This window comes from Phascolarctos cinereus, unplaced genomic scaffold, assembly GCF_003287225.1.
Source record: "Phascolarctos cinereus isolate Bilbo 61053 unplaced genomic scaffold, phaCin_HiC Scaffold_1;HRSCAF=81, whole genome shotgun sequence".
Lineage (NCBI taxonomy): Eukaryota > Metazoa > Chordata > Mammalia > Diprotodontia > Phascolarctidae > Phascolarctos > Phascolarctos cinereus.
Window position 1 is genome coordinate 53332043 of NW_027555514.1, and position 26847 is coordinate 53358889.

At 36.1% G+C, this 26847-nt stretch overlaps 1 protein-coding gene across 1 annotated transcript in view; it reads right to left on the minus strand.

The window, feature by feature from the left end:
• Positions 1–26847, minus strand: part of MINDY3 (MINDY lysine 48 deubiquitinase 3) — a 91084-nt gene that overhangs the window by 13273 nt on the left and 50964 nt on the right. The window contains exon 11 of the mRNA XM_078149674.1: positions 14735–14807. Within this exon, the coding sequence (XP_078005800.1) occupies positions 14735–14807 (73 nt within the window). The remainder of the gene's footprint in view (positions 1–14734; positions 14808–26847) is intronic.

Genomic DNA, 26847 nt, shown 5'->3' on the forward strand with positions numbered 1-26847 from the left:
TGAGGCTTTGCTTGTAGATGTTTTAGAACCACTTTCTTCTTTGATGTCTGTGTCTTGAATGTTTTTGCCACCCTAATGGTTCATTGGGGTGGGATTCTTGGGCTGTCCTTTTGCTGCTTTCTTGAGGTATTGAGTGTTGTATTATTACAGCATCTCAAGGACCGTCTAGGGACAGGGAAGCTTCTGGTACTCCCAAAGTGGTCTGATCCAGGAAAAAGTCTGATTGCTGGCATCCTAGTCAAAATTCCACAAGTTCCTGAGCTGAGACTGGGGTTGAACAAGAGTAGACTGTTGTTGGATTCAGTTCCTGTCAGCCAGCTTAAAAGCTCTGTTGGTTCAGAGTGGGGCTCCCCTTTGGCCTGAGAATTCTGTTTTGGTTATTCCTCTACAGGCTGGGCTAGATGATTCAACTGAAGCTTTCATCTGTGCCTGGAGTCTGAGGAATACTGCTTTTTCTGGGTTCTAGGCTTTGTCCTTGCTCAGCGCATTGCCTACGGCCTCCTTGCCTGGGATGCCACTTCCATGCACAGGTATGTTCAGGAGGACTAGTACCTCTAGTGTGAGGGTTTGCCTAGCTCTTTTCAGGGATACTCATCCACCCCTTTGATGTCCACCTGATTCACCCAATTTTTTTTAAGGCAATTGGGGTTCAGTGACTTGTCCAGGGTCACATAGTTAGTAAGTGTCAAATGTTTGGTCTGAGGCCACATTTGAACTCAGGTCCTCCTGACTCCAGGGCCGGTGCTCTATCCACTGTGCCACCTAGCTGCCTCCTGATTTACCCAATTCTCACCTATGGCTCTAAGAAGCTGTAGCATGTTCACTGGCCATACCCCAGGAAACCAACTTGGCAGACAGGCTAAAGCAGGCTGAGGATAACTGACAAACCGCAAACCTGTTGGTGTGTTAGTGGATGTCTACCCCGAGCACGTGAGGATTTTCCCCTGACGGAATGAGCGGATAAGAAAAATTTGTTCCAGCAGCCATGAAGGTGGCTGAAGCAGGCATTGTAGAGTGCTTACAGCTTGGTCAGGCATCAAAGATGCCAAGGTCATCCACTGCATCCTGGACCATCCATAGTTGTCTTGACTTTTGTCCTGACACTGACTTTGATGACTCAGGAAGAGAGAGTGAAGTTGACAATTTTGTGCAAATCTGTCTCACTTAAATCCAATTCATGTGCAAGTCAAAATATCACTCCATAATGTCCCTGGTCCTCTTTGAAAATAAAGGACAAACATCACCACCATCACCCCCTTTCTCAGTCCTCCCTGAATCTGTGACCCAGAACTGGGTAGTGGGCAACAAAGCTGCCAACTGTCATCCGTCTTCATCACAGGGCACCAGTATGGGTCCAGTGGGGTACTGGCACAAGTCTGCAACCTCCTTCTGTCCTGGTGCACAGCTTCTCTCTGGGTGCTGTGCTTTCAGTGTGCTTCTGGCAGACTCAATCCCCAGTGTATGCAGATATCTGTCTGTCTCCCTACGCTGAGCTCAACTGGACAAAAAGACTCATTGTGACTTTTTCTAGATTTCGCTATAAGCATTCAGTTTGGTGCATTTTCTCAATCTGTTTGGAGAAGTTTGTGAAGTACAACTCACTGTACTGCTTGTTACCACTTGGACATTGTGGCTCTGCCTCCTCAAGCATGTCTTTTATTTTTAATAAAATAATACTTTTTAAGTATTCTTTTTACTACTGTTGAAATAATTGTTACAAGTTCCAATTATAGGATACTATTATTCCCTTTGTTTCATAAGGCACATAAATATTTAAATTTAGTACCCTATTTAACTTCTGAAAGGAATTCAGTGGTGTTATTTTTTAGACAGATAGAAATCTCTCCCCTCCCCACCCCAGCTTTTACTAGGATCTAATTAAAGAGTATTACAATGTTAAAGTGCAATGTGGTATTTAATGTAGAGAAAGACCATTTCATGGGGAAAAAAATCCTTTTTGGCAGAAAATGGTACTGGTAGTGGTGAAATGTACTCGGCACAGGAAGAATATGACACAGAAAAGCTTCTAAGCTATTTTAAAATTAAAGCAGTTTTAAACAGACACATCATTTTATATCCATAAATGTACACTGCCCTTTCTCCATACCTATTTACTCATTTCTGAGGATTTTCTCAGTTTTAAACTACCTTGCAATAAAATATATTGCATAGCAATTTTACATCCTGCCAAGTAGAATAGGGTATTTAAGAGCTCTGCTTCTATAATCAAACAAAGCAGTCATTGCTAAGTAAGATTTAGTTACTCTTCAACAAAATGTGGAACGTACTGTACTTGCTTCCTCTCAATATGGTATTGTTTTTGGCTCATATACAAAAATAAGCCCATGTGTTGATCTGAACAAATATATTGATGGGATCTGATTAAGTAATAAGAATCATTTAATAAAATTCAAAGTCAATATACTTTCAAGTGGTTTACAGTAATTCACATGTCAAGGTATCTTAACATAGAGTTAAGCATAAATTTAAAAAGGAATAAATTTCAGTAAAGTACTTACGAGCCATTCGGGCTTAGAGAACTCTAACTGAGCAGAAAAAGGCTTATAACTATTTATCCTGTTTGCTAGGTTCAGAACTAATAATGTTAAATAATTTTCTAAACCTGGATAGAGCTTATTATCTACAGAAAGATACCTCAAAATGAAAATGAGCAAGTTTCTGGTTCATGGGCATATAAAACAGACAGCACTGCTTGTGTATACTAATGATTATCTTTGCAGTAACGCCGATGGACTGTGCTAAACTATCCATGCATGATCACCTAGTCCCTTTTTGGTAAATGGCCGTTATCTATGAAACTGCTGACAATTTCATGCCAAAGAGAATTTCTGTTTGTTGATGCATACAAACCTTACTGGGTTTTATGGCAACTGAGCCTCAACTTGATGCTTCATCTACACCAGAAATGCCAAACTCACGGCCTATAAAATTCCCAAGTACAGCCTGAATCAGATTAAAATGTAACTGAGAAAGGTTTAACGAAATATGTAAAAATACAACACACCACAGATCATGCTAATTTGTGGTTTTATAAGTCAATATGCAAACTGCATAGATACATTTCTATTTGAATCTGACATCACTGATTTACATTTTGCTCCAGCCTTAGCATCACACGAACAACCTCCATACATTACTTTGATTCCTTAGTATAAACACAGAAACCAACTATGTGTACGTAAAAAGTGGCATCATTTTGTGCCACTATTTTCCATGTATATCATTCTTAAACTAAGAAAATACTTAAGCAACCTGCAGTACATTCACTACTTCAAGTAATCACAGTTTGAGATAAGGTAAGTACATAGAATACCTATAGTTTTCTCTTTATTACACCTTCTATCCAATCACATGTATAATGGCTTAGTAGAGCAATCACTTTTAGAAAGAGACGAGAAATATTAGCTCTCAAAATATAAATGTAAAAACTTCAGTAATCCAGTAGCCAAGCAACCACCCTTTTAAAGAAATTTGTACAATAGGGAAACTAGAAGCTGAAGGAAGAGACTGAGGGGTACTTGTACTAACAAGATATAAAAATATAAATTTCAAAGAAATAAAACAAAAAAACTGTATTGATCAGTTTCCCAACTATGAACCTCTGAACAGAGTTGAAGATCTGATTGGTTTGTGATCTAACCATAAGGTAACAAAAGCCAAGACCTATAGATGTTGGAGTTCAGATGTGAGGTGGTGCTACGTATGAATGCTGTAGAGTAGATAGGGAGTCAGGAAGACCTGAGTTCAAATCCCACCCCAGTCACTCACTAGCTGTGAAACTCTGGGTAATTTACTTAATTTGTGACTCAGTTTCCATATCTGTAAAATGAGGGGGTTGGACTTGACTGCTACTAAGGTCTCTTCTAGCTCTACAATTTTGATCTTATAAGACTAGCCAAGATGAGGTGAACAGAAGTAGAGAATAAGAGGTAGCAGAGGTGATGAAAGGAAACCACTGTATAATTCATTTAAAAAACTTCTACTTGAGTTGTGCTTTCAAAGGTTCCAAGAGGGAAAAAAAAGACATCACCCATTTAAGAAAAGAACAGCTTTAAAAAATGGCAGAAATCCAGTTACTAAAAACCACAGAAACTGCAGAACTAAAGAATAATTAATATTAAGTAAATCCTGATGGAGTAGGGGAGTTGGGAATGTGACTGCTTTTATACCAGAAGGAAATCACAAAGCTGGACTTCACACAGATAAGACAGCAGAGATGTACTGTATTTTTACTTCATCTTTTCTCTTTCCAATCACAAACATAAATGATCAAAAGGATGGAGGATGTATTGAAATGTTTGGGGTCTTCACTAAGATTAGCATGGTGACTCTCTTTCAGGAAAACCACTAGCTAATTACTGAGAGCTGAGCATGAGCAGGAGGAAATCAAGCCATCGATGACTTTCAATTAATTCAGGCAATAGGAGGAGGAAGGGCTTGTAAATATTCAAGCTATAAATAAATTTCCAGGAAGCTAAGTTAAGGTTGAATATCTAAGAATTTTCAAACGCATGGAACCATTGTGGGTGAGACAAAATATAAATTTTCTTGGGAAAGGAAAACTGAGATTAGTTAAGAGTGTTGTTTATTGACTTAGTAATGAAGTTATTCATGTTTCTTTAAATCTTGTAGTGTTACTATAGGTTACCTTAAATTTTAAAAAGTATTAAGATAAGAATAGAAATTATTTCATTAAAGACTAATATTTTTATTGAAAAAAACACCCAAGAGATTTCTATGCCTGAAAAGAAGATAAATCATGGAGTTTACCTACCTAAATGGAAATCACTGTAACTCACATGGAGATAGTAACTAGACTTGTAGGCATAATACAAAAATGAAAATAAACTACAAGGATTCCCTTGCAAATCCATAATTATTAGAAGAAGGCAAATGGCACAGATGTCAAGAAAAGAATGATGGCTAGGGCAGAAAAGGAAAGTGCCTATGTGGACAGCAAGAAGCAAAGCAGTGACAAATCACAGAAATCACTGTAAGAGAAGCAGCTCCCTTCCCCCAATATATGTATGTATGCACACACATACACATATACATATAGACGTATTTATTAGAAATGTTTTCAGGGGCAGTTAGGTGGTACAGTGGATACAGCACTGGCCCTGGAGTCAGGAAGACTTGAGTTCTAATCTGTCCTCAGACACATAACACTTACTAGCTGTGTGACTCTGGGCAAGTCACTTAACCCCAACTGCCTTGCAAAATAAATAAATAAATAGAAAGGTTTTCAACCATAATGGTTGAAAAATGAGAGAACTGAAGTCAACTTTTAGTTCACCAGAAATTTTAATGAACTGAGATACTGGGATAAAACAAAAAAATCATTAAGAGGGTATTAAAGTACTATTTAATAGTTCAACAGAATTAAATGCCTTTGATTCCTCTGGCTCCTGTTCTAGAATGAACTCTAGTTTCATAGAATTGGAACACTACAAGTAAAGGTATAATAAATTTTAATAGCCTAGAAAAAAAGTTTTCAAAAATGATTAGATCCATCAAAATTGTTTGTTAGTAAGTATTTTGATTCCCGTTCTCATTTGTCATTTTTACCTGTTTATGGAACACTAGAGTGTTTCTGAAAACACACTCTTACTTAGAGTTTACATACACACAGAAACAAATAGGAACTAACGAGACAAAGAAATTAAACTATTACATTCCTCTTAGGTCCACAGCCTGATTGTCATTAAGCTTGTCTGATTTCCTTTAGACCTTGAGCACATGGAATAGTGTTTATTTTTACTGTTGAATTAAGGATTACTCCATAGGCTAGGAAGTGAGTAATGGAAGGTGATCTGCCAAGGCCTTTCTAAAATTAAAATATTGGCAGGATTCCAAATGAAGGAATAAACAATTAAAAAAAATTTATACACATGTATATCTTAGACCTTATTTTTAAAAGTACGATAAGCATATTATGATAATTATCAGTGTCCTCGAATTCTAAGCTAGATAGTTCCTGATCTCAGACAAACTGAGAATTAAAATCAGTCTCTAATATGTAAAGAAAAATAGTAAAATCTACATGGGTAAGTTGGGGAAGAGTAAATAAAGTAGTCACTTGGATACTTTTGCTTTAAAAAATATTGGAATTGAAGAGATAACTGGTACAAGAAAGTGGGACAGGATAAGTGGTACTGGAAAGACCTAGTTTAAGAAAACCTACTTGCCTATCACAGAATTATTACTTACTAGCTGTGTGACCTCAGACAAGTCACTTTGGAATTTTAACTATAAAATGAAGATAATAAACTCTCCCAATCTCATAAGATTTCTGTAAGAATCAATAAAAAATATACAGAAATGTGCTTTGTGAACTCAACTTGAGTTAGTTGTTTTTTCTTGCATATGACATCATCTCCTGACTCTGAGTGTTGCCCCATACTTGGAATGGTCTCCCTCCTCACCTCTGCCTTCTGGGTTTCCTGGCTTCCTTAAAATCTCAGCTACACTTCTACAATTAGCAAGATTAGTATTCAAAGATTTAATTATAGATAAAATTTTACCTGTCAATATTTTAAAAAATGGGATTTCCCCCCAAGGAAAGGCTTTGGGGGGGGTCATTAAACTAATTCTGAAATTTCTCAATGGTCACTTGGCCTATTCTCCTACTCATACGTGTGTAAGTGAATCTATGAAACTATATGTGTGCATATATATCACATCCATTTACATATATATGTCTGTATATTTATGCATGTATATATGCACATACATCTATATACCAACAGATGGGCACTACAGATTGCTCCTTCAATCATACTCTGGACAACAATCACTTTTTTATCCACTCGGTTTTTCCTGGATGTATGGTTAGGCCAACTTCTTTTAAGTGATTATGGATCTCATCCAGGAGGCTCTGCAGTGTTTCAGGGTTTGATGTAATCAGTAAACTCTTACCTTCTCTGCACTGAGAACATCGGTAGGACCTTACCATCCAAAGGGATTCCCTCTTCAATATGGCTACTGTGCTGGAGCTTCTCCATGACGGCGGTGATTCCTGAATTGTACTTAATTTTTGCATGCAATGTGTCATGTAAGGAGTACTGTGCTCCTTAATTTGTCTCTCCAAGGAGAACTTGTGAGTCATCCTTCCATTCAGCTTTGTGTTTTTTTTTTGTCTTCTGGTTTCATTTCCAGTGACAGTGTCAAGATTGAAATAATTAAGTTCCTCCAATAGTATATCCCCCTGTTGGGCCTGTACAAATTTCTACCACTTAGCATACCAATAACTAAGTTAATGTTTACAGACAGTCTAGAAATGGATTTTTGCTGCCTCCTTCTTGCTTTGTCTCCTCAAGATTGAGGGTCATTTTGTGTTTTTGTTTCTTGAATGGGCATAGATAAAGCACCAGGTGGCCAGGCTGCTGGTAATAAACCTTAGGAAACAGATATAGCCTATTGCTGGAGTTTTACTTCCTAGGGTATAATCTACCAGAGCTTGTGCTCCATTTTCAAAGCCTCTTAGAAAGCTGAGGTCATTTCCATGTCATTATGAGGAATCAAAGTAGGCCTCTATGGAGAAGTGAGAGGTAACAAGAGCCAAAGAGGATTGCAGAGCAAACAGGTAAGAGAGGGTGGAAGTGATATTACTAAGGTATAGTTGAGTTGCAAAGACTTAACAAATGAGAAGATGTGGGAAATGAGGGAGAGGACAGAGTCAAAGATGCCTGTAGACATACAGCAAGTGACTATTGGCAAGAATAGGGAAGTTAGAAGAGGAGGATTTTTGGAGATGCTTTCCATTTTTGACATAGATCACAGGACAAAGCTGGAATCTCAAAGTCCATGCAATCCAGTCCTTTTCTTTTGTAGCTGAGGACACTTAGTACCAAAAAGGTTGAATGACTTAGGGTGACACAATTATTAAATGGCAGAGCTTGGAATAAAACCTAGGTCTTGTGATTATATATCCAGCACTTTCCACTGTATCTTGTCTTTTTCAAGGTAGAAATTAAAGCACTCCAGGAAAATTTTATTTTATTTTTGGTTTTTTTTTTTTTGGTTGGGCAATGGTGTTAAGTGACTTGCCCAGGGTCACACAGCTAGTAAGTATTGTCTGTCTGAGGCCAGATTTGAACTCAGGTCCTCCTGAATCCAGACAAGGTGCTCTATCCACTGCGCCACCTAGTTGCCCCCTAGGAAAACTTTAAGAGGGATCACTAACAGCCAGTGGGGAAGGCTTCAGAGAAGGCATAGCACTACCGAATTACTTGCAATTTGAAAAATGCCCGTACAATCTATTTATGAGTAGAGAAAAGACTAAACTTCACACTTAGACATTTTGACACTACATGTAAAGCTTACAATCATTTTCGATTTTCAAAATTCACAGATGGCAAAATGAAGTTTATTGTAGAGCCAACTGAAGCTACTTTTCCCCAGTTCCTTGTTTATGAACGTATAGAGCAGTTGGAACTCTGGAAGATTGTTGCTGCTCCAATAAGTTGATCTCTCATGTGAACAAGTCTGTTTACTGTAGTTCTTTCTAAGCTGTATTTTCAACAAAATCAAAAGCTAAGTCTGGAAGAAAGAGAAAGATGGATACTAAAATATGGACACGAGGTAGATGTGCATTCTGGGTATGGAAGATGTCCTGTGGAAATGCAGGGAGGCAGTAAATGGCATGTAAAATTCAAGGAACATCTAAGTAGTCTAGTTTTGCTGGAAGGTAAGCAAATAAGATTATAGAGGGTTTTAAATCACAGGTAAGGAAGGAGTTTACATTTTATCCTAGAGGAATAATAGGGACCCAATGAAGGCTTTTCATTTCAATTCAATTTAAAAAATATTGAGTGTCTACTATGTGCAAGGCACTGTGCTAGGAATACCCTCAAATCCTTAAATCTGTTATCTCACTGATCTGGAAATTTCTTTTCACAATGCAAACTACAACCATACCTGTAGATCTGTGTGACTTCTGTTTATGTCTTCTATAACTTCCAACATGTTGGAAGCCTTCCTTGATTTCTCTTGAAGTTTCAAAGACACCAGTGATCCACCAGACATCACTTGTCCCAATCATGAGACTAGCCCATGTTCTTTGTCTGTCACACATGTCTTTGATGGGCTTCTTTAATCCTTTTCCTCTTTGAAGCTTCTCATTAGTCATTTGTGTGTTGCAGCCTGATGGCCCACATTTAGCATGGACCTGAGTATGGCCCTCCATCTGTGGGATATTCATTTTCAGTTCTTCAGAGGCCATCTTGTTTCACATCTTGTATACAGTACTGACTGGAGTACTGACATTAATGGGATAGACTTTGTTTCCGGGAGAAGTCTAGGGTCATTCAAGGGGTTTTGTAAATTCCTGAAGACAATCCCGCCCAGGCTTCTTGGAACCAGGCTTGTTCGTCGCTATTGTATAATATTCACTTTTGATTTCTTTGTGGTGGTTTTTTCCGTTCGTGTTCTTTTAAGTCATTGTATGTACTGGTTTTTTGGCCACACTTGTTTTGCTCTCCATTAGTTCCTATAGATTTTTTCCATTCTCCTCTGTACTTATCACACCTGCCATTTTTTACTGCCCAGTAACATTTCACCACATTTATGTGCCATGTCTAGCTCTTCTCCAAATGATGGGTATCCTCTTTGTTTTCAGATATTTGCTATCACAAAAAAATGCTGCTATATTGGTGTATATGGTGACTTTCTTTTTTATGAATGACCTCTTTCTCTCTCTCTTTTTTTTCAGTAGCTTTATTACTAGTTTGCTTCTTTCCTCCAAATAATGAAATAACATATACATGTTATATATGTGTATGTATATGTGTATCAAACAAGCATAGTCAACAAAACAAACTCCTATTTGAAATTTGTGTTGCCTTTGACAACATCTCTTCTTGGAAAGCAAGTCAGTTGTTTTCTGACTAAGGCTTTTAAGGCTCTTTTTGGTCTCCTTTTTATGGCAATGGATTCCTATCAGTTAAACTTCCATATAAAATTACTGCAATAGATGTTTATGTCATTTCTGTGTTTGTTACACATATTTTCATGACTTTCATAACTTTTAAAATTAGGTTAGGATTGAGTTGTTTCAACTGTCCACTATATATTTTTTGCTCACCATTATAGATACAAAGACAAAAATGAAATAGATCTTGTCAAAGAACCTACATTTTATGGCTAAGGTTTTTGAGCATAAGAAGGACATGGTCAGATCTATGACTCTGGATGAATATTCTGGCAGCTGATAGATTAAAGAAGGGAAAACAATTAGGAAGCTTGCCATAATTGGAAGTAAAATGAGCTCCTTAAGAACTGAGAAGTAAAGGTTATCTATGAATAGTAAAGTCACCAAAGATGTTAGGAGATAGAGAGAAGAGGAAGAGTCTACGTGCTAAAGCCACTGTGAAAAATGACAGTACCATGGAAGTCATGACATGGCAGTGATAACAAATGGAAGAGAATGCTATAATAAGACTGTATAAAGCTCAAAGAAGAGGATGTTTTTGAATGACAAAGGCAGAGCGAGGATCTGAAATGATGGTGGATAATAAGGAATATGTGGCTCCTTCAGGTCCAGTGAGTTAGAAAGCACTGAGAAGGCAAGAGAGATGAAGTCTTAGAACTAAGATTTCCCTTCATATACAATTTGGAAAATTCAATGCAAAAATAATCAAAAGCTAACTATCACGTGTATGCAGATGACTTTCACAGCTACATTTCTATATTCTATCTCATATCTACATTTCTATATAGCTACAAAACATCCCATGCTTTTTCATGTGAGTAGAAGGGAAGGAAATAAACATTTATATAATTCCTATTATGTACCAGACACTATACCAAGAGCTTTGCAAATATTATTCATTTATCTTCACAACAACCCTGAGAAGCAGATGTTATTATTATCCTCATTTTATAGCTCAGGAAACTGAGGCAAACAGATTAAGTGACTTGCTCAATGTCACACAGCAAGTAAATGTTTAGGAATGGATTTCAACTCAGGTCTTCCTGATTCCAGGTCCAGCACTTCATCTACTTAGCTGCCTAACTGCCAAAATATTTCCAGAGTAGACCTTCTGACACCCCAAATTTAACCTATTGAAGACAAAATTATTTCTAAAGAAGAAATCTCTTTCCAATATCCACATTACTGTCAAAAATATTGCCCTTCTTGTGAGTTCTAAGTTTTTAATGCTCTGAAATATCACTTGAATTTTTAATATGAGATTATATTTTTGGTCTCCATGATATAACCTCCATGATGCCTATATCCATTTTTTTTACTGTTATTCCATAAATGTTGGTGACTAAATGACAAAAGAGTTAACTGATTTAGTGAAGGGGCATCTAGAAGAACTACTAAGAAGGTTAAGGAATTCAATGAGTCATATGTACAAAAATGTAACTGAACATTGTAGTTCTTTTTAAAACAGAATCTACCATCTCACTCATGGCTAAGTAAAAACATTATAACATTTAAATGGGGGGGGAGGAGAGGAAAGCTTATTTTTTAACTTTTTATTTTAAGTTAGGAAATGTAGGAGGGATTATTAGGGATGAGATACAATAATCCATTCATTGCAGCAATTAACTCTTCAGTAACTGATCCTAAATCATACAATATAAAATTCCTATTACTTCATTACTCACAAGGGAAAGTGAGATTTTTGGTATGTCAGGGAGTATAAGTATCAAGGTTTTTAATTTTAAAATTGTAAGTGTTAAGGGTTTTAATTTGATCCTTTCAATGGATGTCAGTGATGTCTTTCAAGTAACCAGCTCACACTTAACATTATGCCATGCTACAAAGACCTTCCATGTACACCATTTCATTTGATTGTATTAACAACTTATTTAGGTACTTAAAGCATAACTACTACATGAATTTTACAGATGAGAAAACAAACTTTAACTACTAAGTGTGGCCAAGCTAGAATTCAAACCCATATAATTGTACTCTAAGTCTAGGATTCCTTCCAAAATATTTTGTTGCTTTAAGATAAGAAGATAAAAATAAGATCTGGGATAGGAATATCCACGAGATAAAAGCTTTAGGTTAGGAAAAAGTGGACATGGAAGATAAAAGAAGTACTAAATAATACCTAAGACTATGAATCTGGCAAATGCATAGGATACTGGTGACACTGGTAAGAAGGGGAATTTACTTGAAAAAATTTCTTTTTTATTAACAATGACTCAAAAAACAGTGAACTTTTCCATAAAGAACAGAAAAAAGGATTGTACATGACATAATGACTCTCTATTGTAGCCTTTTTAAAGGTATATATCAAATCTAACACAGTACTGGCAATATTACCCTGCTTGTTTTTTTCTGAACTATCTTCTTTTACCTCCTTTTTAATGCTTCACTGATGTTCTTTTCTTTTTCCTTTGTACCCTTATCACTATCTGCTCCTCTCCCTAGAGGTTCTTCTGTCCCTGCCGATCTCCCAAACCCTCCCTTATTATAAAAAAGTCAAGTGAAATAAATTAGCATAACAGCTGTGTCTGGAAAAAAGTCGATATCCTTCTGTCCCTCCAGCCCATCATCTCTCTTCTATGAATTGGGAATGATTTACTATCAGTCATCTAGATCTGTGCTTGGTCATTACATCAATCATGGTTCTTGTGTCTTTTACAATTTTTTCCTTTACAATGTTGTCATCATTGTAATATATTTTTCTCCTGGTTCTGTTCATTTCGACGCATCTGTTCATATAAATTTTCCCAGTTCATATGAATCACACAAATTATCTGGATTCGTCCTTTTCATCATTTTTTTATGGCATAATATATTCATATTACATTTATATACAGTTTGGCAAATGTCTTCCATGTAATAACACTTTTGCACAACACCAGAGGTCATTCTGAAATATCTTTTTTCAGATCAAATATAGATATAATGCACTGAATATTTAGCAAATTTAAATAAATTAATCCTGATGTGACCATATTTCATACAAAATTTATATAATTTCTTTCTGAAGTTTTGAGTTTAATAACTGCTCACTTAAAATCTGTAGTTTGGAATTTGTAATACATGAATAAAATGTTAATTGACAACATATAATTCAGAAGGTAGTATTTCTCTTTTCAGACTGTGACCAAAGTAAGAGTCCTAATATGAACTTAATAGTTAATTTTGATTACCCAAAAAAAAGAATTTCTAAGAAGTAAAATAAAAATAGGATGATAAGATAGTTAATTGGAAAAAAACTCTTTAAAACCAATTTCTCTGATAAATGTCTAGAATTCACACAAATATAAAATGAGAGCTATTCCTAGATAGATAAATAGAAGGATATGAATAAGTTCAAATAACCACATGGAAGATATCAATAACAATAAGGAAAAAATGCTCCAAATTATCACTAATAAGAAATGTGTAAATTACAATTATTCTGAGGTTCCACCTCACATCCACCAGATTGACAAAGATGACAGAAGAGGAAAATGGAAATCGTACAGGGACTGTAGAAGGATGGGGCATTGAGGGAGGTGTGATGGAATTGTGAACTGATCCAACTATTCTAGAAAGTGAAATGTCATAAAGATACATTTTATAACCAATGATACACTGGTAAAAAAAAATACAGACAGCTCATTCTCAAATTTAACAACCTATTGCTGACTTGCTGCCCTTTGAAAGTATAAAGACACAAATATGGTCTTTAAGTTGGAGTAGTGAGAACAATCAGCATGAGCTCTTTCAAGGACTGATCTAAGTACACCCAGAGATTAGTATTCTTGCAGTGCCAAAAAGTCACCAAACTGTGTGTATCCTCTGATCCAGTAATAACATCATTAGGCATACAACCAAGGAGGTCAAAGAGAGAAGGGAGATACACATAAAAATATTTACAGCAGTCCTTTTTGTTGTATCAAAGTATTGGAAACAAAGTGTGTGCTAATCAATTGGGGAATGGCTGAACAAATCATAGTGTATGAATGTAATGAGATATTACTGCATCCTAAAAAATGAATAGGATGGATTTAGAGAAACTTGGAAAGACTTGTGAAATTATTCAGAATGAAATGAGCAGAATCAGGACAGAACAATTTAATGTTAACTATAGAAAAGGAAAACAACTGAAGGATTATAGAATTCTGATCAAGTTAGAAAACAATCAAGACTTTAGGTGAATTATCCACATCTTGGTACAGAGGTGACAGACTAAAGGCACAGAATAAGACCAATGTGTTGATTTGTTTTCCTTAACTGTATTTGTTATAATTGAACAGGTCTTCTACTTGGAGGAAGAGATGTAAGTAAGCAGATACTGACAGCAATGCAAAACAAAAAAGTATCACTAAAACATCTTAATTATATACAAAAGAAAACAAAAAAGAAACTCAGGGCAATCTTGTTAGTATTATGTTAAATTTGACATCTGAAAACAAGTATGTAGCAGAATTGTACAGTTTCATATGCAGCCTTCTTTGTTTTGCATTGAAATATACAAGTTTGTTGATGATTGTTTAACCCATAATAAAATTTTCACCTAATTAGCATTTGGCTAGAGTTAGTCTTTTTCTCTGTTCTATTTTCTACTTTTCAGGAATATGTTTTCCTTTTTATTCAATTTAACAATTTATTAAATCTTTTCAAATCAATAGGGGGAGAGAAAGTATGAGAGTGTGTGTGTGTGTGTGTGTGTGTGTGTGTGTGTGTGTGTGTGTGTGTGTGTATGTAAGGATATAGAAAGATGAAGTCAACAAAAGTGAAAACAATGAAGTTTCTTACCTTCAGGATCATATGTTTGAAAAACCCTCCTGGCTTGCTCTGAAGGAGCTTCAGGGGCAACTAAGGCCATATCCTGAAAAGATAAAAATTTTCAAATGCAATCAATTCAATTCAACAGACACATATCTGTACAAAGCATCATGTTAGGTGACAGTGATGCAAAAAAAAAAATCCCTGCTATGAAGGAGCTTATATTTAAATGAAGAGATACAATAGTATACAAATAAGGGTAATAAAAATCATCTGAACAGCAATTAACTTAAACAAAAGTAAACTATAAATTTTTTTTAATCAAAACTAAACAGACCATAGTCAACAACAACAGCAAATACTTGGTTGACAGTACTGATTTACTGGGAAGCAAGAAGCACAACCTGAAATATGTCCCAGTCTTCAAAATGTTTGTTATTGACATCCAAGTACTTCTACAAATGAACAGTATAATATAGAAATATATATGCTTATACTTCTGTTCAGAATGGTCGATGGCATGGTGTACTGTATGACTGATAAAAGTTGAAAAACCCATTAAATCAAGATCCATTTCAGATCCACCAAGTCTTATAGCATGATGTTGCCTACCAGATATGTTAATCTGAATGTCTTATAATCAACTACAATTGGTTAGGATAAAAATAGTTGTTCATCTTCCAAAACAAACTTCCCCATTACAATATACATAACCATTTCACCCAACTTTCAAATGAGACATTTGGTACTTTACCTATGATTCTTCAGTCACACTGTTTTTTGGAGGGGATGGGGAAAGAGTGAGTGGTTAGGCAGCAGATTTGTGATGTTGTATGTATAAGGGAACTCCCAGTATTGGAAACTCCCTCTATGGATACAGCTTGGCAATTCACTTTTGACTTATAATCTAAGTCACTTTATATTTTCTTATATAGGTCTAGGTGAGGCAGGAAGTATAGTGGATAGAGAGCTGGCCCCAAGAATCTAAAGATCTATGTCCAAGTCCCAACTTTGACCCATGCTAGCTGTGTAACCCTAGGGAAGTTACCTAACTTCTCAATACCCCAAGCAGTTTTCTAAGATTCTAAGTTGCAAAGAAGATGCCAATCTGCACTGGTAGGGAAAATTCCACAGCAAGAACATATTACTACAACAATGAAATCACATGTTTGGTTTAAAAAAAAAGGCTTATATCAGTTTTAGCTGTTTTCTATTTTACTATCTTTTGGGAATTTACAAGTGTCAATTTAACTTACTCTGAGAATATCTAGCAAATTACTATATGCAGGTAAAGCTCTTAATAAATTACTGATGAAGAGTACTACCTTTCCTGATCTCTCCAGCTTCTAGTGTCACCCCCCTCAAATCTTTCACCTGCTATCTATTCTCCCCCCCCCCCCCAGTCTCCTCTGGCCTGTCTGTAAGCTTCTAAAAGGCAGGGGCTATTTTCATTTTTGTCTTTGTATGCTAAGTGTTTGGCATAGGACCTGGAATAAAATGTTTAGTTATTGAATAATTAAACTGTGCAAGCAACAACAAGTTTTCTCTGAAATGCTCTCTCTTCTATTCTCAAATAAATACTATTCTTTAAATTATTGTAACAAGTTGTTAGAATTAATCTCATTTTCCCTATAAAAATTACTTAAACTTTTAATTTATTTTCCATTTTCTTGTTCAGTTACTGGCACAGACCATGACTTTCTTAATTACTTCAACAATCTTTCTACTGATTGGAATAAGTTATTTCCTCAAACTGTATATAGGATATTTTTTTGGGGGGGGCTAGGCAATGGGGTTAAGTGACTTGCCCAGGGTCAGACAGGTAGTAAGTGTTATGTGTGTGAGGCCACATTTGAACTCAGGTCCTCCTGAATCCTGGGCCGGTGCTCTATCTACTATGCCACCTAGCTGCCCCTTGTATATAGGATATTTTGAAAACTGTGGTAGATGAATTTAATAGAATAATTCTGTATTCTAAGAAATAATGAGCACGATGACTTCAGAGAAATATAGGAGGATTTATACAAACTGGTGCAAAATGGAGGTAAGGAGAGCCAGGAAAACAATATCCACAATAACTACAACAATTTAAATGGAAAGAATAACCACAAACAATAAAAAAAACGAATGTGGTGAAATTATAAAGAACAAGTCTGGCCCCACAGAATAAATGAGAAAAAACTTCCCTAATCCATTGCAGAAGGGAGGGAGGCAGTTCACAGGTATTGAAACACTGCATATAATATCAGATTTTTTTGTTGTTGTACTGACTGGTTTTACTAAATTTTTTTTCTTTTTTAATTTAAAAAAAATGTCATTACAAGGGACAGCTTGTTGGGTAGAGTGACAAAGAAGGAAATCTAGCTAGTGTAAAAACAAAATATATCAATAAAAACCCATTTCAAAAAGAAGTTGCCAGGAAAACGTTCCCCATACATATTTCTGACCATAACACCTTTCTCCATGGCTCCTTGCTCAAAAACACTTTGGCACCTCTCCAGTGTTCAAAGGATAATAAAACACACTCTAAGCTTGACATTTAAGGTTTTCTAAATCTGGCTCCACACAACATTTTCAACTTTATTCCATTCTTCCCCTCTTAATATGCTATGAATTCCAAACTATACCTCTAACTGTGTTCCCTTATTTTATCCTGACTGAATTCATGGGGATCTTGAAAAATTGTACTGCAATGTTACATCTAGACCAGGATAGAGTCACCTCCATAAAGCCTTCCTTCTGATTTTCCTGCCTCAAAATGACCTCCTCTAACTAAAATTACTTGTAGCATTTTGACCTCTCCTCTACTCTAATTACACTGCTTTATATTTATCTCTAGACATATCTTATTTCTCCTCTAAGCACCTAAGTTCCTTCAGGGCAAGAATTACATTATTTTCTCACCATGGTTTGCACAGTTCAGATGTTTAATTTTTTAAAAAATTAGGGAAATCATAGTAGACACTCAAATATTTTGTAATATTTACAGTGGGTGAAGGATGAAGAGTCAGTAAGGAATAAAGACAAGGAGGTTGGAAAAGAGCCAGAAAAATGATATAGAAGCCAAGGGAGGAGAAACCTTCAAGAAAGACTGGATGATCAACAATGTCAAATGCTCCAAAGAGAGCTGAAGATGATGAGGACTTAGAAAAAAACCTCTGGGCTGGTTAAGAAAGAAGTAGAGATCAGGTTTAACAAAGTGGTAATCACGAGGAAGACAAGTTGGAAATGAAAAAGGAGGGATAAAAATCTAGATTAAAAAAAGGATTATTGAAACTATTTTGAATTCTTCTAAAACTGGGTATCTTGAATATTCTTTTGTAGCTAATAGTTCTGAAAATAGCTTAGGTTTTTTGTTTTCAAAAGAGAACAGTACAACTCACAAATGTACCACTTGAAGTGGAGAAGCGTGAAACATCTTAAAAATATGTACTTGAATAACCCAAACAGAAGTTTTACAATTTTTTTCAAAATGCAAAATTTAAGCCATAAGCCCAAATTGGATGGGTCCCACATAATGCAACTTACATAAAAGAGAGTAAAGTCAGCTATTATTGTCACTTCTTAATAATCAAAATTGCATTATGAGATAAGAAAACATTTGCTTCTTTGTTCCCTATGATTTGCTAAAAGGCACTTCCCTAAACTTCTTAAAATTAATTTCTTCAACTTTAATAAAACAATAATAAATGTTTTTATTAATAAAATTTTCTTATCTTAATGACCTGGTCCATTCCAGTTCTAAAGTTCCATGAATTCATAACACTGAAGATAATTTATCCAATTCTTTTCCATTTAATTGGACAATTTCTAAGAATTTACTACTATGTGCAAGGTACTATGCTAGTGTCTGGGGAAACAAGATAGTTATAAGACTCTGCTTGCAAAGAGTCTGTACCTAATGATGGGTGGGGAAAGGGAGGGATATGTATAGAAAAGAAATACACAAATAATCATGTGTATAGAAGAGAAATATACAAATAATTATGAGAAGAGGTACAGAATGATTAAATCAAAAAACAGGTTTAAGTGACAGGGAAAAGAGGAGAGAAAGAGGGAGGAGAGAGGGGAGGGGGACAGAGGAAAGACAGAGAGGGGAGAGAAAGGAAGAGAAAGAGAAAGAGAGGGGGAAAAGAAAGAGAGGAGAATGGAAGGAGAGGGGAGAGAAGCAAGAGAGTGAGGGAGTGAGAGAATGAGAACTGCACAGTTCTCCACAGGAGTCACTACCAAGAAATGCAGTCAGTCAGTTAAATGCCTACTGCATGCCAAACACAGTGTTAAGCACTGGGGATACAAATATAAAAAAGAAAGACAGCCTTTGCCGTCAATGAGTTTATAACCTAATGGGAGAAAACAACACACAAAAGTTGAAAAGGGGGGAGAGGAAGGGAAGCTACTGGGGTTGGGGGAGGGACTTGATGGAGAAGTCCAAGAAGTGTGCAGCTAGCTGGGAAATGAAGAGATGGTTGGCCTGAGCATCCTCCTCAAATGGTGTTTTCTCCTCCTCATCTTTCTCAATTGACTGTTGCATCTGCCAATGTGGACTACTCTCTCCTTTTGGATACTTGCTCCTCTCTGGGGAGTTTTGTGTCACGTGTTTAGAATGCAGTCCCTCTTTACCTCTGACTCTCAGAAGCAGCTCAAGTGCCACACACGTCTTATATTTACTCTTTTTATACTTACTCCATATATATTTATGGACAGACTTTCTGTCTCCCCATTAGAACGCAAAGCTTCATGCAAGCAGGGAATGTTACGTTCTTTGTATTTGTATTCCCAGCAGAGGAGGTGCTTAATAATTGGTAGTTGATTGACTAATGGAGTCTCTTCTTTTCGGTTATTAGGGGGAAGGAGGCGTTTCTTGAAAAATAATTGTAAGGTGAAAACAAAGAAGAAAATTTTTTTTTTGGTGAGGCAATTGGGGTTAAGTGACACTTGGCTAGTAAGTATCAAGTGTCTGAGGCCAGATTTGAACTCAGGTCCTCCTGACTCCAAGGCTGGAGCTCTATGTACTGCACCACCTAGCTGTCCCAAGAAAAAAATTCTTAAGAAGCATTGTGTTAGGAGGTTGTAAGATTGTCCCAAAGGAGAAAGGAAAGGACCACTAAGCACAGGGACTGAGAAACAAATACGCAACTCTTCCTAAAGAGGATCATAAAGACCTGCTTTCATGTAAAGTCAAGAATCATATATATGGATGCACAGGTGATATTAGGTGAGAGACCATCTAATAATGGCACGAAGAAGAAGAGAAGAGTGATGGAGGTTCGTATATTCCTGCTGAGGGTAATGAAGCAACTAGCTAGCTGTTAAACCTGTTAACAACAATATATATCTACTGACTTCCCATGGCATGTTTCTACATGCTATCTTTGACCTTGGAGCATATGTCTGATAGTGAGATCCATGGATGAAAGGGAATGAACAGTTTAGTTATTTTTCCTACATAATTCCAAAATGTCATCCACAATGTCTGGATGAGTTCACAGCCATAATGACAGTATAAGTAGTTCATGATCCAAAACCACTTTAAAGTCTGTATCAGATGTACCTTTTTACTTTAACAATGGCATTCTGTTTCTGAGCAAAGAAAATTAAAAAACCTTAATTTAAGAATGATAATAGAAACTGCATTCTAACTTGGGAGACAAGATTCTAAAATTATTAAAAACCAAACCAAAAGAAGTAAGAAGCATTACAAAACACCCTCTGTTCCTAAAGTATCATGATTTAAATAAAATTTCACTTGATAATATAGCTACCTGATTATAACGCTCTTTAGTGATGGATACAAATACAATTTAAACTAGAATAAAGTGGATTATGATTAGAGTCATAATATTTAATATTCATAAATGTTATTAGAATGTATAATATACTAGGTCACTGTACTACTTTCAGAGAATATAGTTTTGAACTATATTATAACATACAGTATTGTACGATTTAAGACAGACACTAGCTATGTGACTCTGGGCAAATCACTTGATGCGGTTTGCCTCAGTTTCTTCATCTGTAAAATGAGCTGGAGAAGAAAATGGCAAACCACTCCATTGTCTTTGCCAAGAAAACCCCAAATGGAGTCACGAAGAGTTGGACACAACTAAAACACAACTGAACAACCACGACAAAAAACTGTACCGTCAATCTGACCCAGTTTTTTATATTATCATCTCAGTACAGGAAAAAATTAGACAATGCAAGATGTCTTAATCTCACTATTATTGTCAAAAGCAAGTACAAATGTGGGCTACTAGTCTAGGGTCCTCTCATAGTATATGGTAACTTATAAGTAAAGAGGAAAAGAGTTTATTCTTGGGATTTTTTCTCTAGCAGTAGTAAAGCTTCTAGCTCCCTGAAAGACTGGAGTAAAGAAGAAAGTGGGCAGGAAGAACCATTCAAAGAAGAGGCCTTTTTATTACTGTATTATAGTCATTACCACCATCTGATGTAATTCCTTCCTTGTACCCATTTTCATCAGATGACCTTAACTTTTCAAGTCTTCTCCAAATGAGGTTGGCTTTTTTATTTAACTTCCAAACATTCTAAAATTATGTAGCTGAAAGGGTAGTATGACCTGGAATCCTTCCCACAGGCCAAACAAATGCCTACATAATTTTTAAAGGTGGATTTTTAAAAAGCCTACTTTTAAAAATATCTAGGGATGAAGTATCTCACTATTCTAGATAACCTATTCTAATGTTTAGCTACTCTATTTCTGACCAAACTAATGGGTCAACTTATAACTCAGTTCCTTTTAATCAGGTTGCTATGAATATAATTAAAAAAAAGCAAGTCAGCAAAGTTTCTTTAAAGATAGATTGTCATTCTTCAACATTTAAAATATTAACGGATGGCTTTTGTCGTTATAGTCTTCTCCCATCCCTACTACACAGAACAAAGAAAATTAAGTAACATATGTGTAACATACAAAATATATCTCTAACAATGCATACAATACTTCACCCTAGTAATTCCCCCACTTTTCTACTCTGGAGGAGAAAGTACGTTTTCTTTTCTTTTCTCTGAGATTTTTATCATTTTTCCGTTAGTTAGAGTTGAATGTCCTTTTAGTGATCACTTCATTTACATTGCTGTAGTCACTCAGCTTGGTTTCTTTGGTTTAGATTATTTCACTAAGTCTGTTAAAATCTTTTCATGTTTCTCTGAATTCCTCATATTTATAAGTTTTTATTCCTCAGTAACAATCTATGAATTCATAGTTTTTTCGACTACTCCACAAAGGGTGCTGCTATGACTGTTTCGTTATATGATGGATCTTTGTGTGTCTGCTTCCCAAGATCACTGGATCAAAGAGTAGGGACAATTTAATAGTGCACAGGCTCTTAATCTGAGGTTTACTAACTTGTTTTAAAATATTTTACAATGCTATTTTAATGGAACCGGTATCCTTTGTAATCCTTTATAATTATGCATTTAAAAACATTTTTCTGAGAGGGGTCCATGACACAAAAAAAGATTATAAACTCCAGATTTAATAATTTTTCTCATATAATTACAAACTAGAACCCAGTGATCCAACGATCACTTGATAGCTCCACTAACTGGATAAGAATGCCTATATTGACCACTTTAATCTTTAATATTTGCTAATTTATATGGCTTAAAAGTGACAACTCAAAATTGTTTTAAGTTGCATTTCTCTTAGTGATTGGAAGAACGTGTTTTCACAGACACTCAAAATCTGAAATTCTTTTGAAACTGTATGTTCATATCTTTATTTATTTATTTATTTTTGGTGAGGCAATTGGGGTTAAGTGACTTGCCCAGAGTCACACAACTAGTGGGTGTTATGTGTCTGAGGCTGGATTTGAACTCAGGTCCTCCTGACTCTAGGGCTGGTGCTCTATCCACTGCGCCACCTAGCTGCCCCTGCTCATATCTTTTGACTACTAACTGGGGAATAAATTTTGGTGTCATATGATCATGTCAATTCATCCATATTTTGAATTTTAAATTTTTGTTTTCCTTTTAATTAATTAATTAATTAATTAATTTTAAGTTGTCAACATTCACTTCCTTAAGATTTTGAGTTCCAAATTTTCTCCTCATCTCTCCCCACCATGCAATTTGATAAAGGCTCTCTATATATTCATATTAAACCTGTTTTCACTTTAGTCATGTTGTGAAGAAGAATTAGAACCAATGAGAGAAACCACGAGAAAAAAGAAAGAAAAAAAAAGAGAGCAAATAACATGCTTTGATCTGCATTCATAATCCATAATTCTTTCTCTGGATGTAGATAGCATTTTCCATCATGAGTCTTTTGGAGCTGTCTTAGATCCTTGCATTGCTAAGAAGAGCTAAATCGATCAAAGTCAGTCACTGTACAATGTGGCTGTTAACTGTGTACAATGGTTCTGGTCATTTCACTCTATATCAGTCCATATAAGTTTTTCCAGGTTTTTCTGAAGCCGGCCTGCTCAACATTTCTTATAGCACAATAGTATTCCATTACATTCATATACCACAACTTTGAGGCAGCTAGGTGGGGCAGTGGATAGAGCACTGGGCCTAGAGTCAGGAGGACCTGAGTTCAAACACTAGCTGTGTGATTCTGGGCAAGTCACTTAACCCCAATTGCCTCACAAAAAAAAAAAAAAGAAGTCCTAACATATACCACAACTTGTTCAGCCATTTCCCAATTGATGGGCATTTCCTCAATTTCCAATTCTTTGCCACCACAGAAAGAGCTGCTATAAACATTTTTGTACATGTGGGTCCTCTTCCCATTTTTATGATTTCTTTGGGATACAGCCCCTAGAAGTGGTATTGCTGGGTCAATGGGTATGCACATTTTTATAGCCCTTTGGGCATAGTTTCAAATTGTTCTCCAGAATGGTTGGATCAGTTTATAACTCCACCAGCAATGTGAACAGCTCTCCAATTGAGTCTCAAAATATTTCTATATATAGTGTTTTGTAGTAGTATTCAAGATTAAAATTATCTTGGTAGGTTAACTCCCACATATTTTATGTACTTGGTTGTTATTTTGAATGAAATTTCTTTTATTGCCTCTTCCTGGTTTTTGTTAGTACCGCTTAGAAATGCTGATTTTTGTGGATTTATTTTATATCCTGCTGCCTTGCTGAAGCATGTCAATTAGTTTCTTTGCTGATTCTCTGGGGTTTTCCTAAGTATACAATCACATCATTTACAAAAGAAAGATATGTCCTAGTTTTACTCATTTTTAATAGGAAAGCCTCTAGTGTTTTTCCATCGCAAACCATCTTAGCCCTTTGTTTTAAGTCCCTTACTACTTCCCCTCCACACTATAATCTTGAGCACTGGTCTATTTGTTGTTGCTCAAACAGGGTACCATCTCTTGCCTCTATGCTGTTGCACTAGCTGTCACCCATGCCTAGAATGCTCTGCTCACCACTCACCTCCACCTTTTAGCTTCCCTGGCTTCTTTCAAGACTCAGCTCTAATCCTGATGTCTGCAGGAGGCCTTTCTAGTTCTCTACAGCTTCCTCTCACTTTCCCTCCCATCTACTTTATATGTATCTTGTTTTTTTTTTAAGGCAATTGGGGTGAAGTGAGTTGCCCAGGGTTACACAGCTAGTAAGTGTCAAGTGTTTGGTCTGAGGCTGGATTTGAACTCAGGTCCTCCTGACTTCAGGGCCAGTGCTCTACCCACTGCTCCACCTAGCTGCCCCTTACTTTATATGTATCTTGTACTTAGTTTGTTAGTATTTTGAGGGAAGAAACTGTTTTCGCTGTTCTCCGTATCCCAAGATTCTGCTGAGTGCCGTATCTTGGACGTGATAAATGCTTAACAAATTTTTTTTGATTAATGGAACATTTAAATTTGGTCCCAGTATGAGATGTTCTTGAAGAAGCTGTACTAGGCTCTTTTGAACACCACTTCCTTTTCAAGATACTCATTATTCAAGCAACTTGCATTTAAAATGCCTACTATATGCAAGAAATTAAGCTAGGCTTTGGGGATGTCTTTGATAAGATAAATCTAAAATTCTAATGGGGCATGAAGTAAAGTTAAATGGTTCATACTTTTCTGATTTCATTCTCTTCCCCTCTGCGAAATGAGGACGTTGATCCTTTTCTAGTGCTATGGCACCTCTATAATTTTCCATAATCTTTCAAAGATCATTAACAACTTAGCAATCACATCTCCCAATTTAAGCTAGCTGATTACTGATAGCCTTTACACAGTCTCCAGTTCTAAACTGATGATCCTATGATGTAGTCAGCAATTTGCTTACTATGGACGGACATGCGAAATTTGAAATGCCAATGGGACATCCTGTATGAGATGTCCAAGAAGACAATTGGTAATGTGGTTCTATAGCTCAGGAGAGATACTAGGGCTGGATATAAATACCTGGAAATCATCTGTATAGGGATATTAAACCGATGATAACTGATGAGATTACTAAATGAGATGGTACAGAGCAGGGGTAAAGAACTTGTAGCCTTGAGCCCACATGGGGCCCTCTAGGTCCTCAAGTGTGGCCCTTTGACTGAATCCAAACTTCCCTTTACTAAAAGGATCGTTCAGTGAAACTTGGACTCAGTCAAAAAGCTGCATCCAAGGATCTAGAGGCCACATGTGGCCTCAAGGCTGCAGGTTCCCCACCCCTGGTATAGAGTGAAAAAAGGAAGAAGGCCTAAAACAGGGGTTGGGGGATATCCATGGTTATAGTCATGACTGAGATGAAAAACCAGCTAAAGAGACTGAGGAGTACTAGATATATATAAGATAACTCTCATAAAAGTACTGTCACTAAGAAGAAAGAGAAGGTGATCAACAGCATCAAATTCTGCATTGAGGTCAAGAAGGATAATAACTAAGAAAAGTACATCATGAAGAGAAAAAAAGGAAATCGAGGGGATTATGCCCATCGTTTGGGGGAATGGCCGAACAAACTAGTATATAAATAAATGCAATACGACTGAACTGTGAAAAATGAGGAAGATGGTTTCAAAGAGACATGGGAAGACCTAAACTAATGCATGGTGAAGAAGACAGAACAAGAAGAATAACTGACATAAAAATGAACCATTCTGAAAGATATATGAACTCTAATCAAGCATGATTCCAGAGAACTGATTAAGAAAAATACTGCTTCCCTCCCTCTTTTCTTTCTCTGTCTCTCCAGTGGATGGGAGGATGGGGGAAAGAGACAAAAGAATGCCTTCAAAACACTAAAATAAAAAGTTCATTATTCCCATCAGTATCTTTAGACAACTCCTTCTTCTTCTAGCTCACTGGACTTGTTTTCAGAATTTCATTTTTGAGAACTTCCCCTCCCTCCTTTTGCTCAGTTCTTCTGTAATAATTTAGGCTAAAAGATGTCACCCAGTCCTTCCCTGAGCTGTGTGAAAGCTCTTCCTTATAAATCTAGGTTATATTCCAAGCTTCAAGGAAGAGCTGGAGTTTGAGCTGTGTCTGGAAGGATGGCTGGGATTTCAATAGAGAGAGATAAGAGGGGAAGATAGAAGCATGTCAGCTGTAGAAAATAAAAGTACGGGGAAGAACTGGTTATTTTCAGGAAGTTCTTAGTTCAGTTTTGATATCCAGTAAGATAATAATTCACATTTATATGACATTTTATGATTTATAAGGCAATATACATAAATTATTTCAACTAATCCTCATGGATAGTTCTGTGAGGTACTATTATTATATTTATTTTACTGATAAGGAAAACTAAGTCTCAGAGAGCCTAAGTTGTTTGTTAAGAGTTACACAGCTAAGAGGTATCTGAGGTTAAGATTCAAAATGAGAACTTTGAGGTACAGAGCTCTAGACTGCTTTTCTGCCTTTCAGCTTATAACAAGCCAAGAATACCAAACTAACAAGTTTCAAACTTTTATTGTATAAGGCAATGAGTACTAATTAAAGGAACAAGAGTATCAAAATTACATCTGTGAATTGGGAAAATGGATACATGGTATGAGTAATAATTTAAAGAGTAACGTTTCAATCACAGTTGAAGTTAAATACAATTTGAAATCCAAATACAAACAAAACATAATAAGACTTTTAAAATGTGCTTATGAGATAAAGGTAATTTCCAGAATTTTTAATTTAATTTTTCATGTTATTCAAGATAAGGCCTTAAATATGCTAACATGCTTTCTCTGCAATACTTACT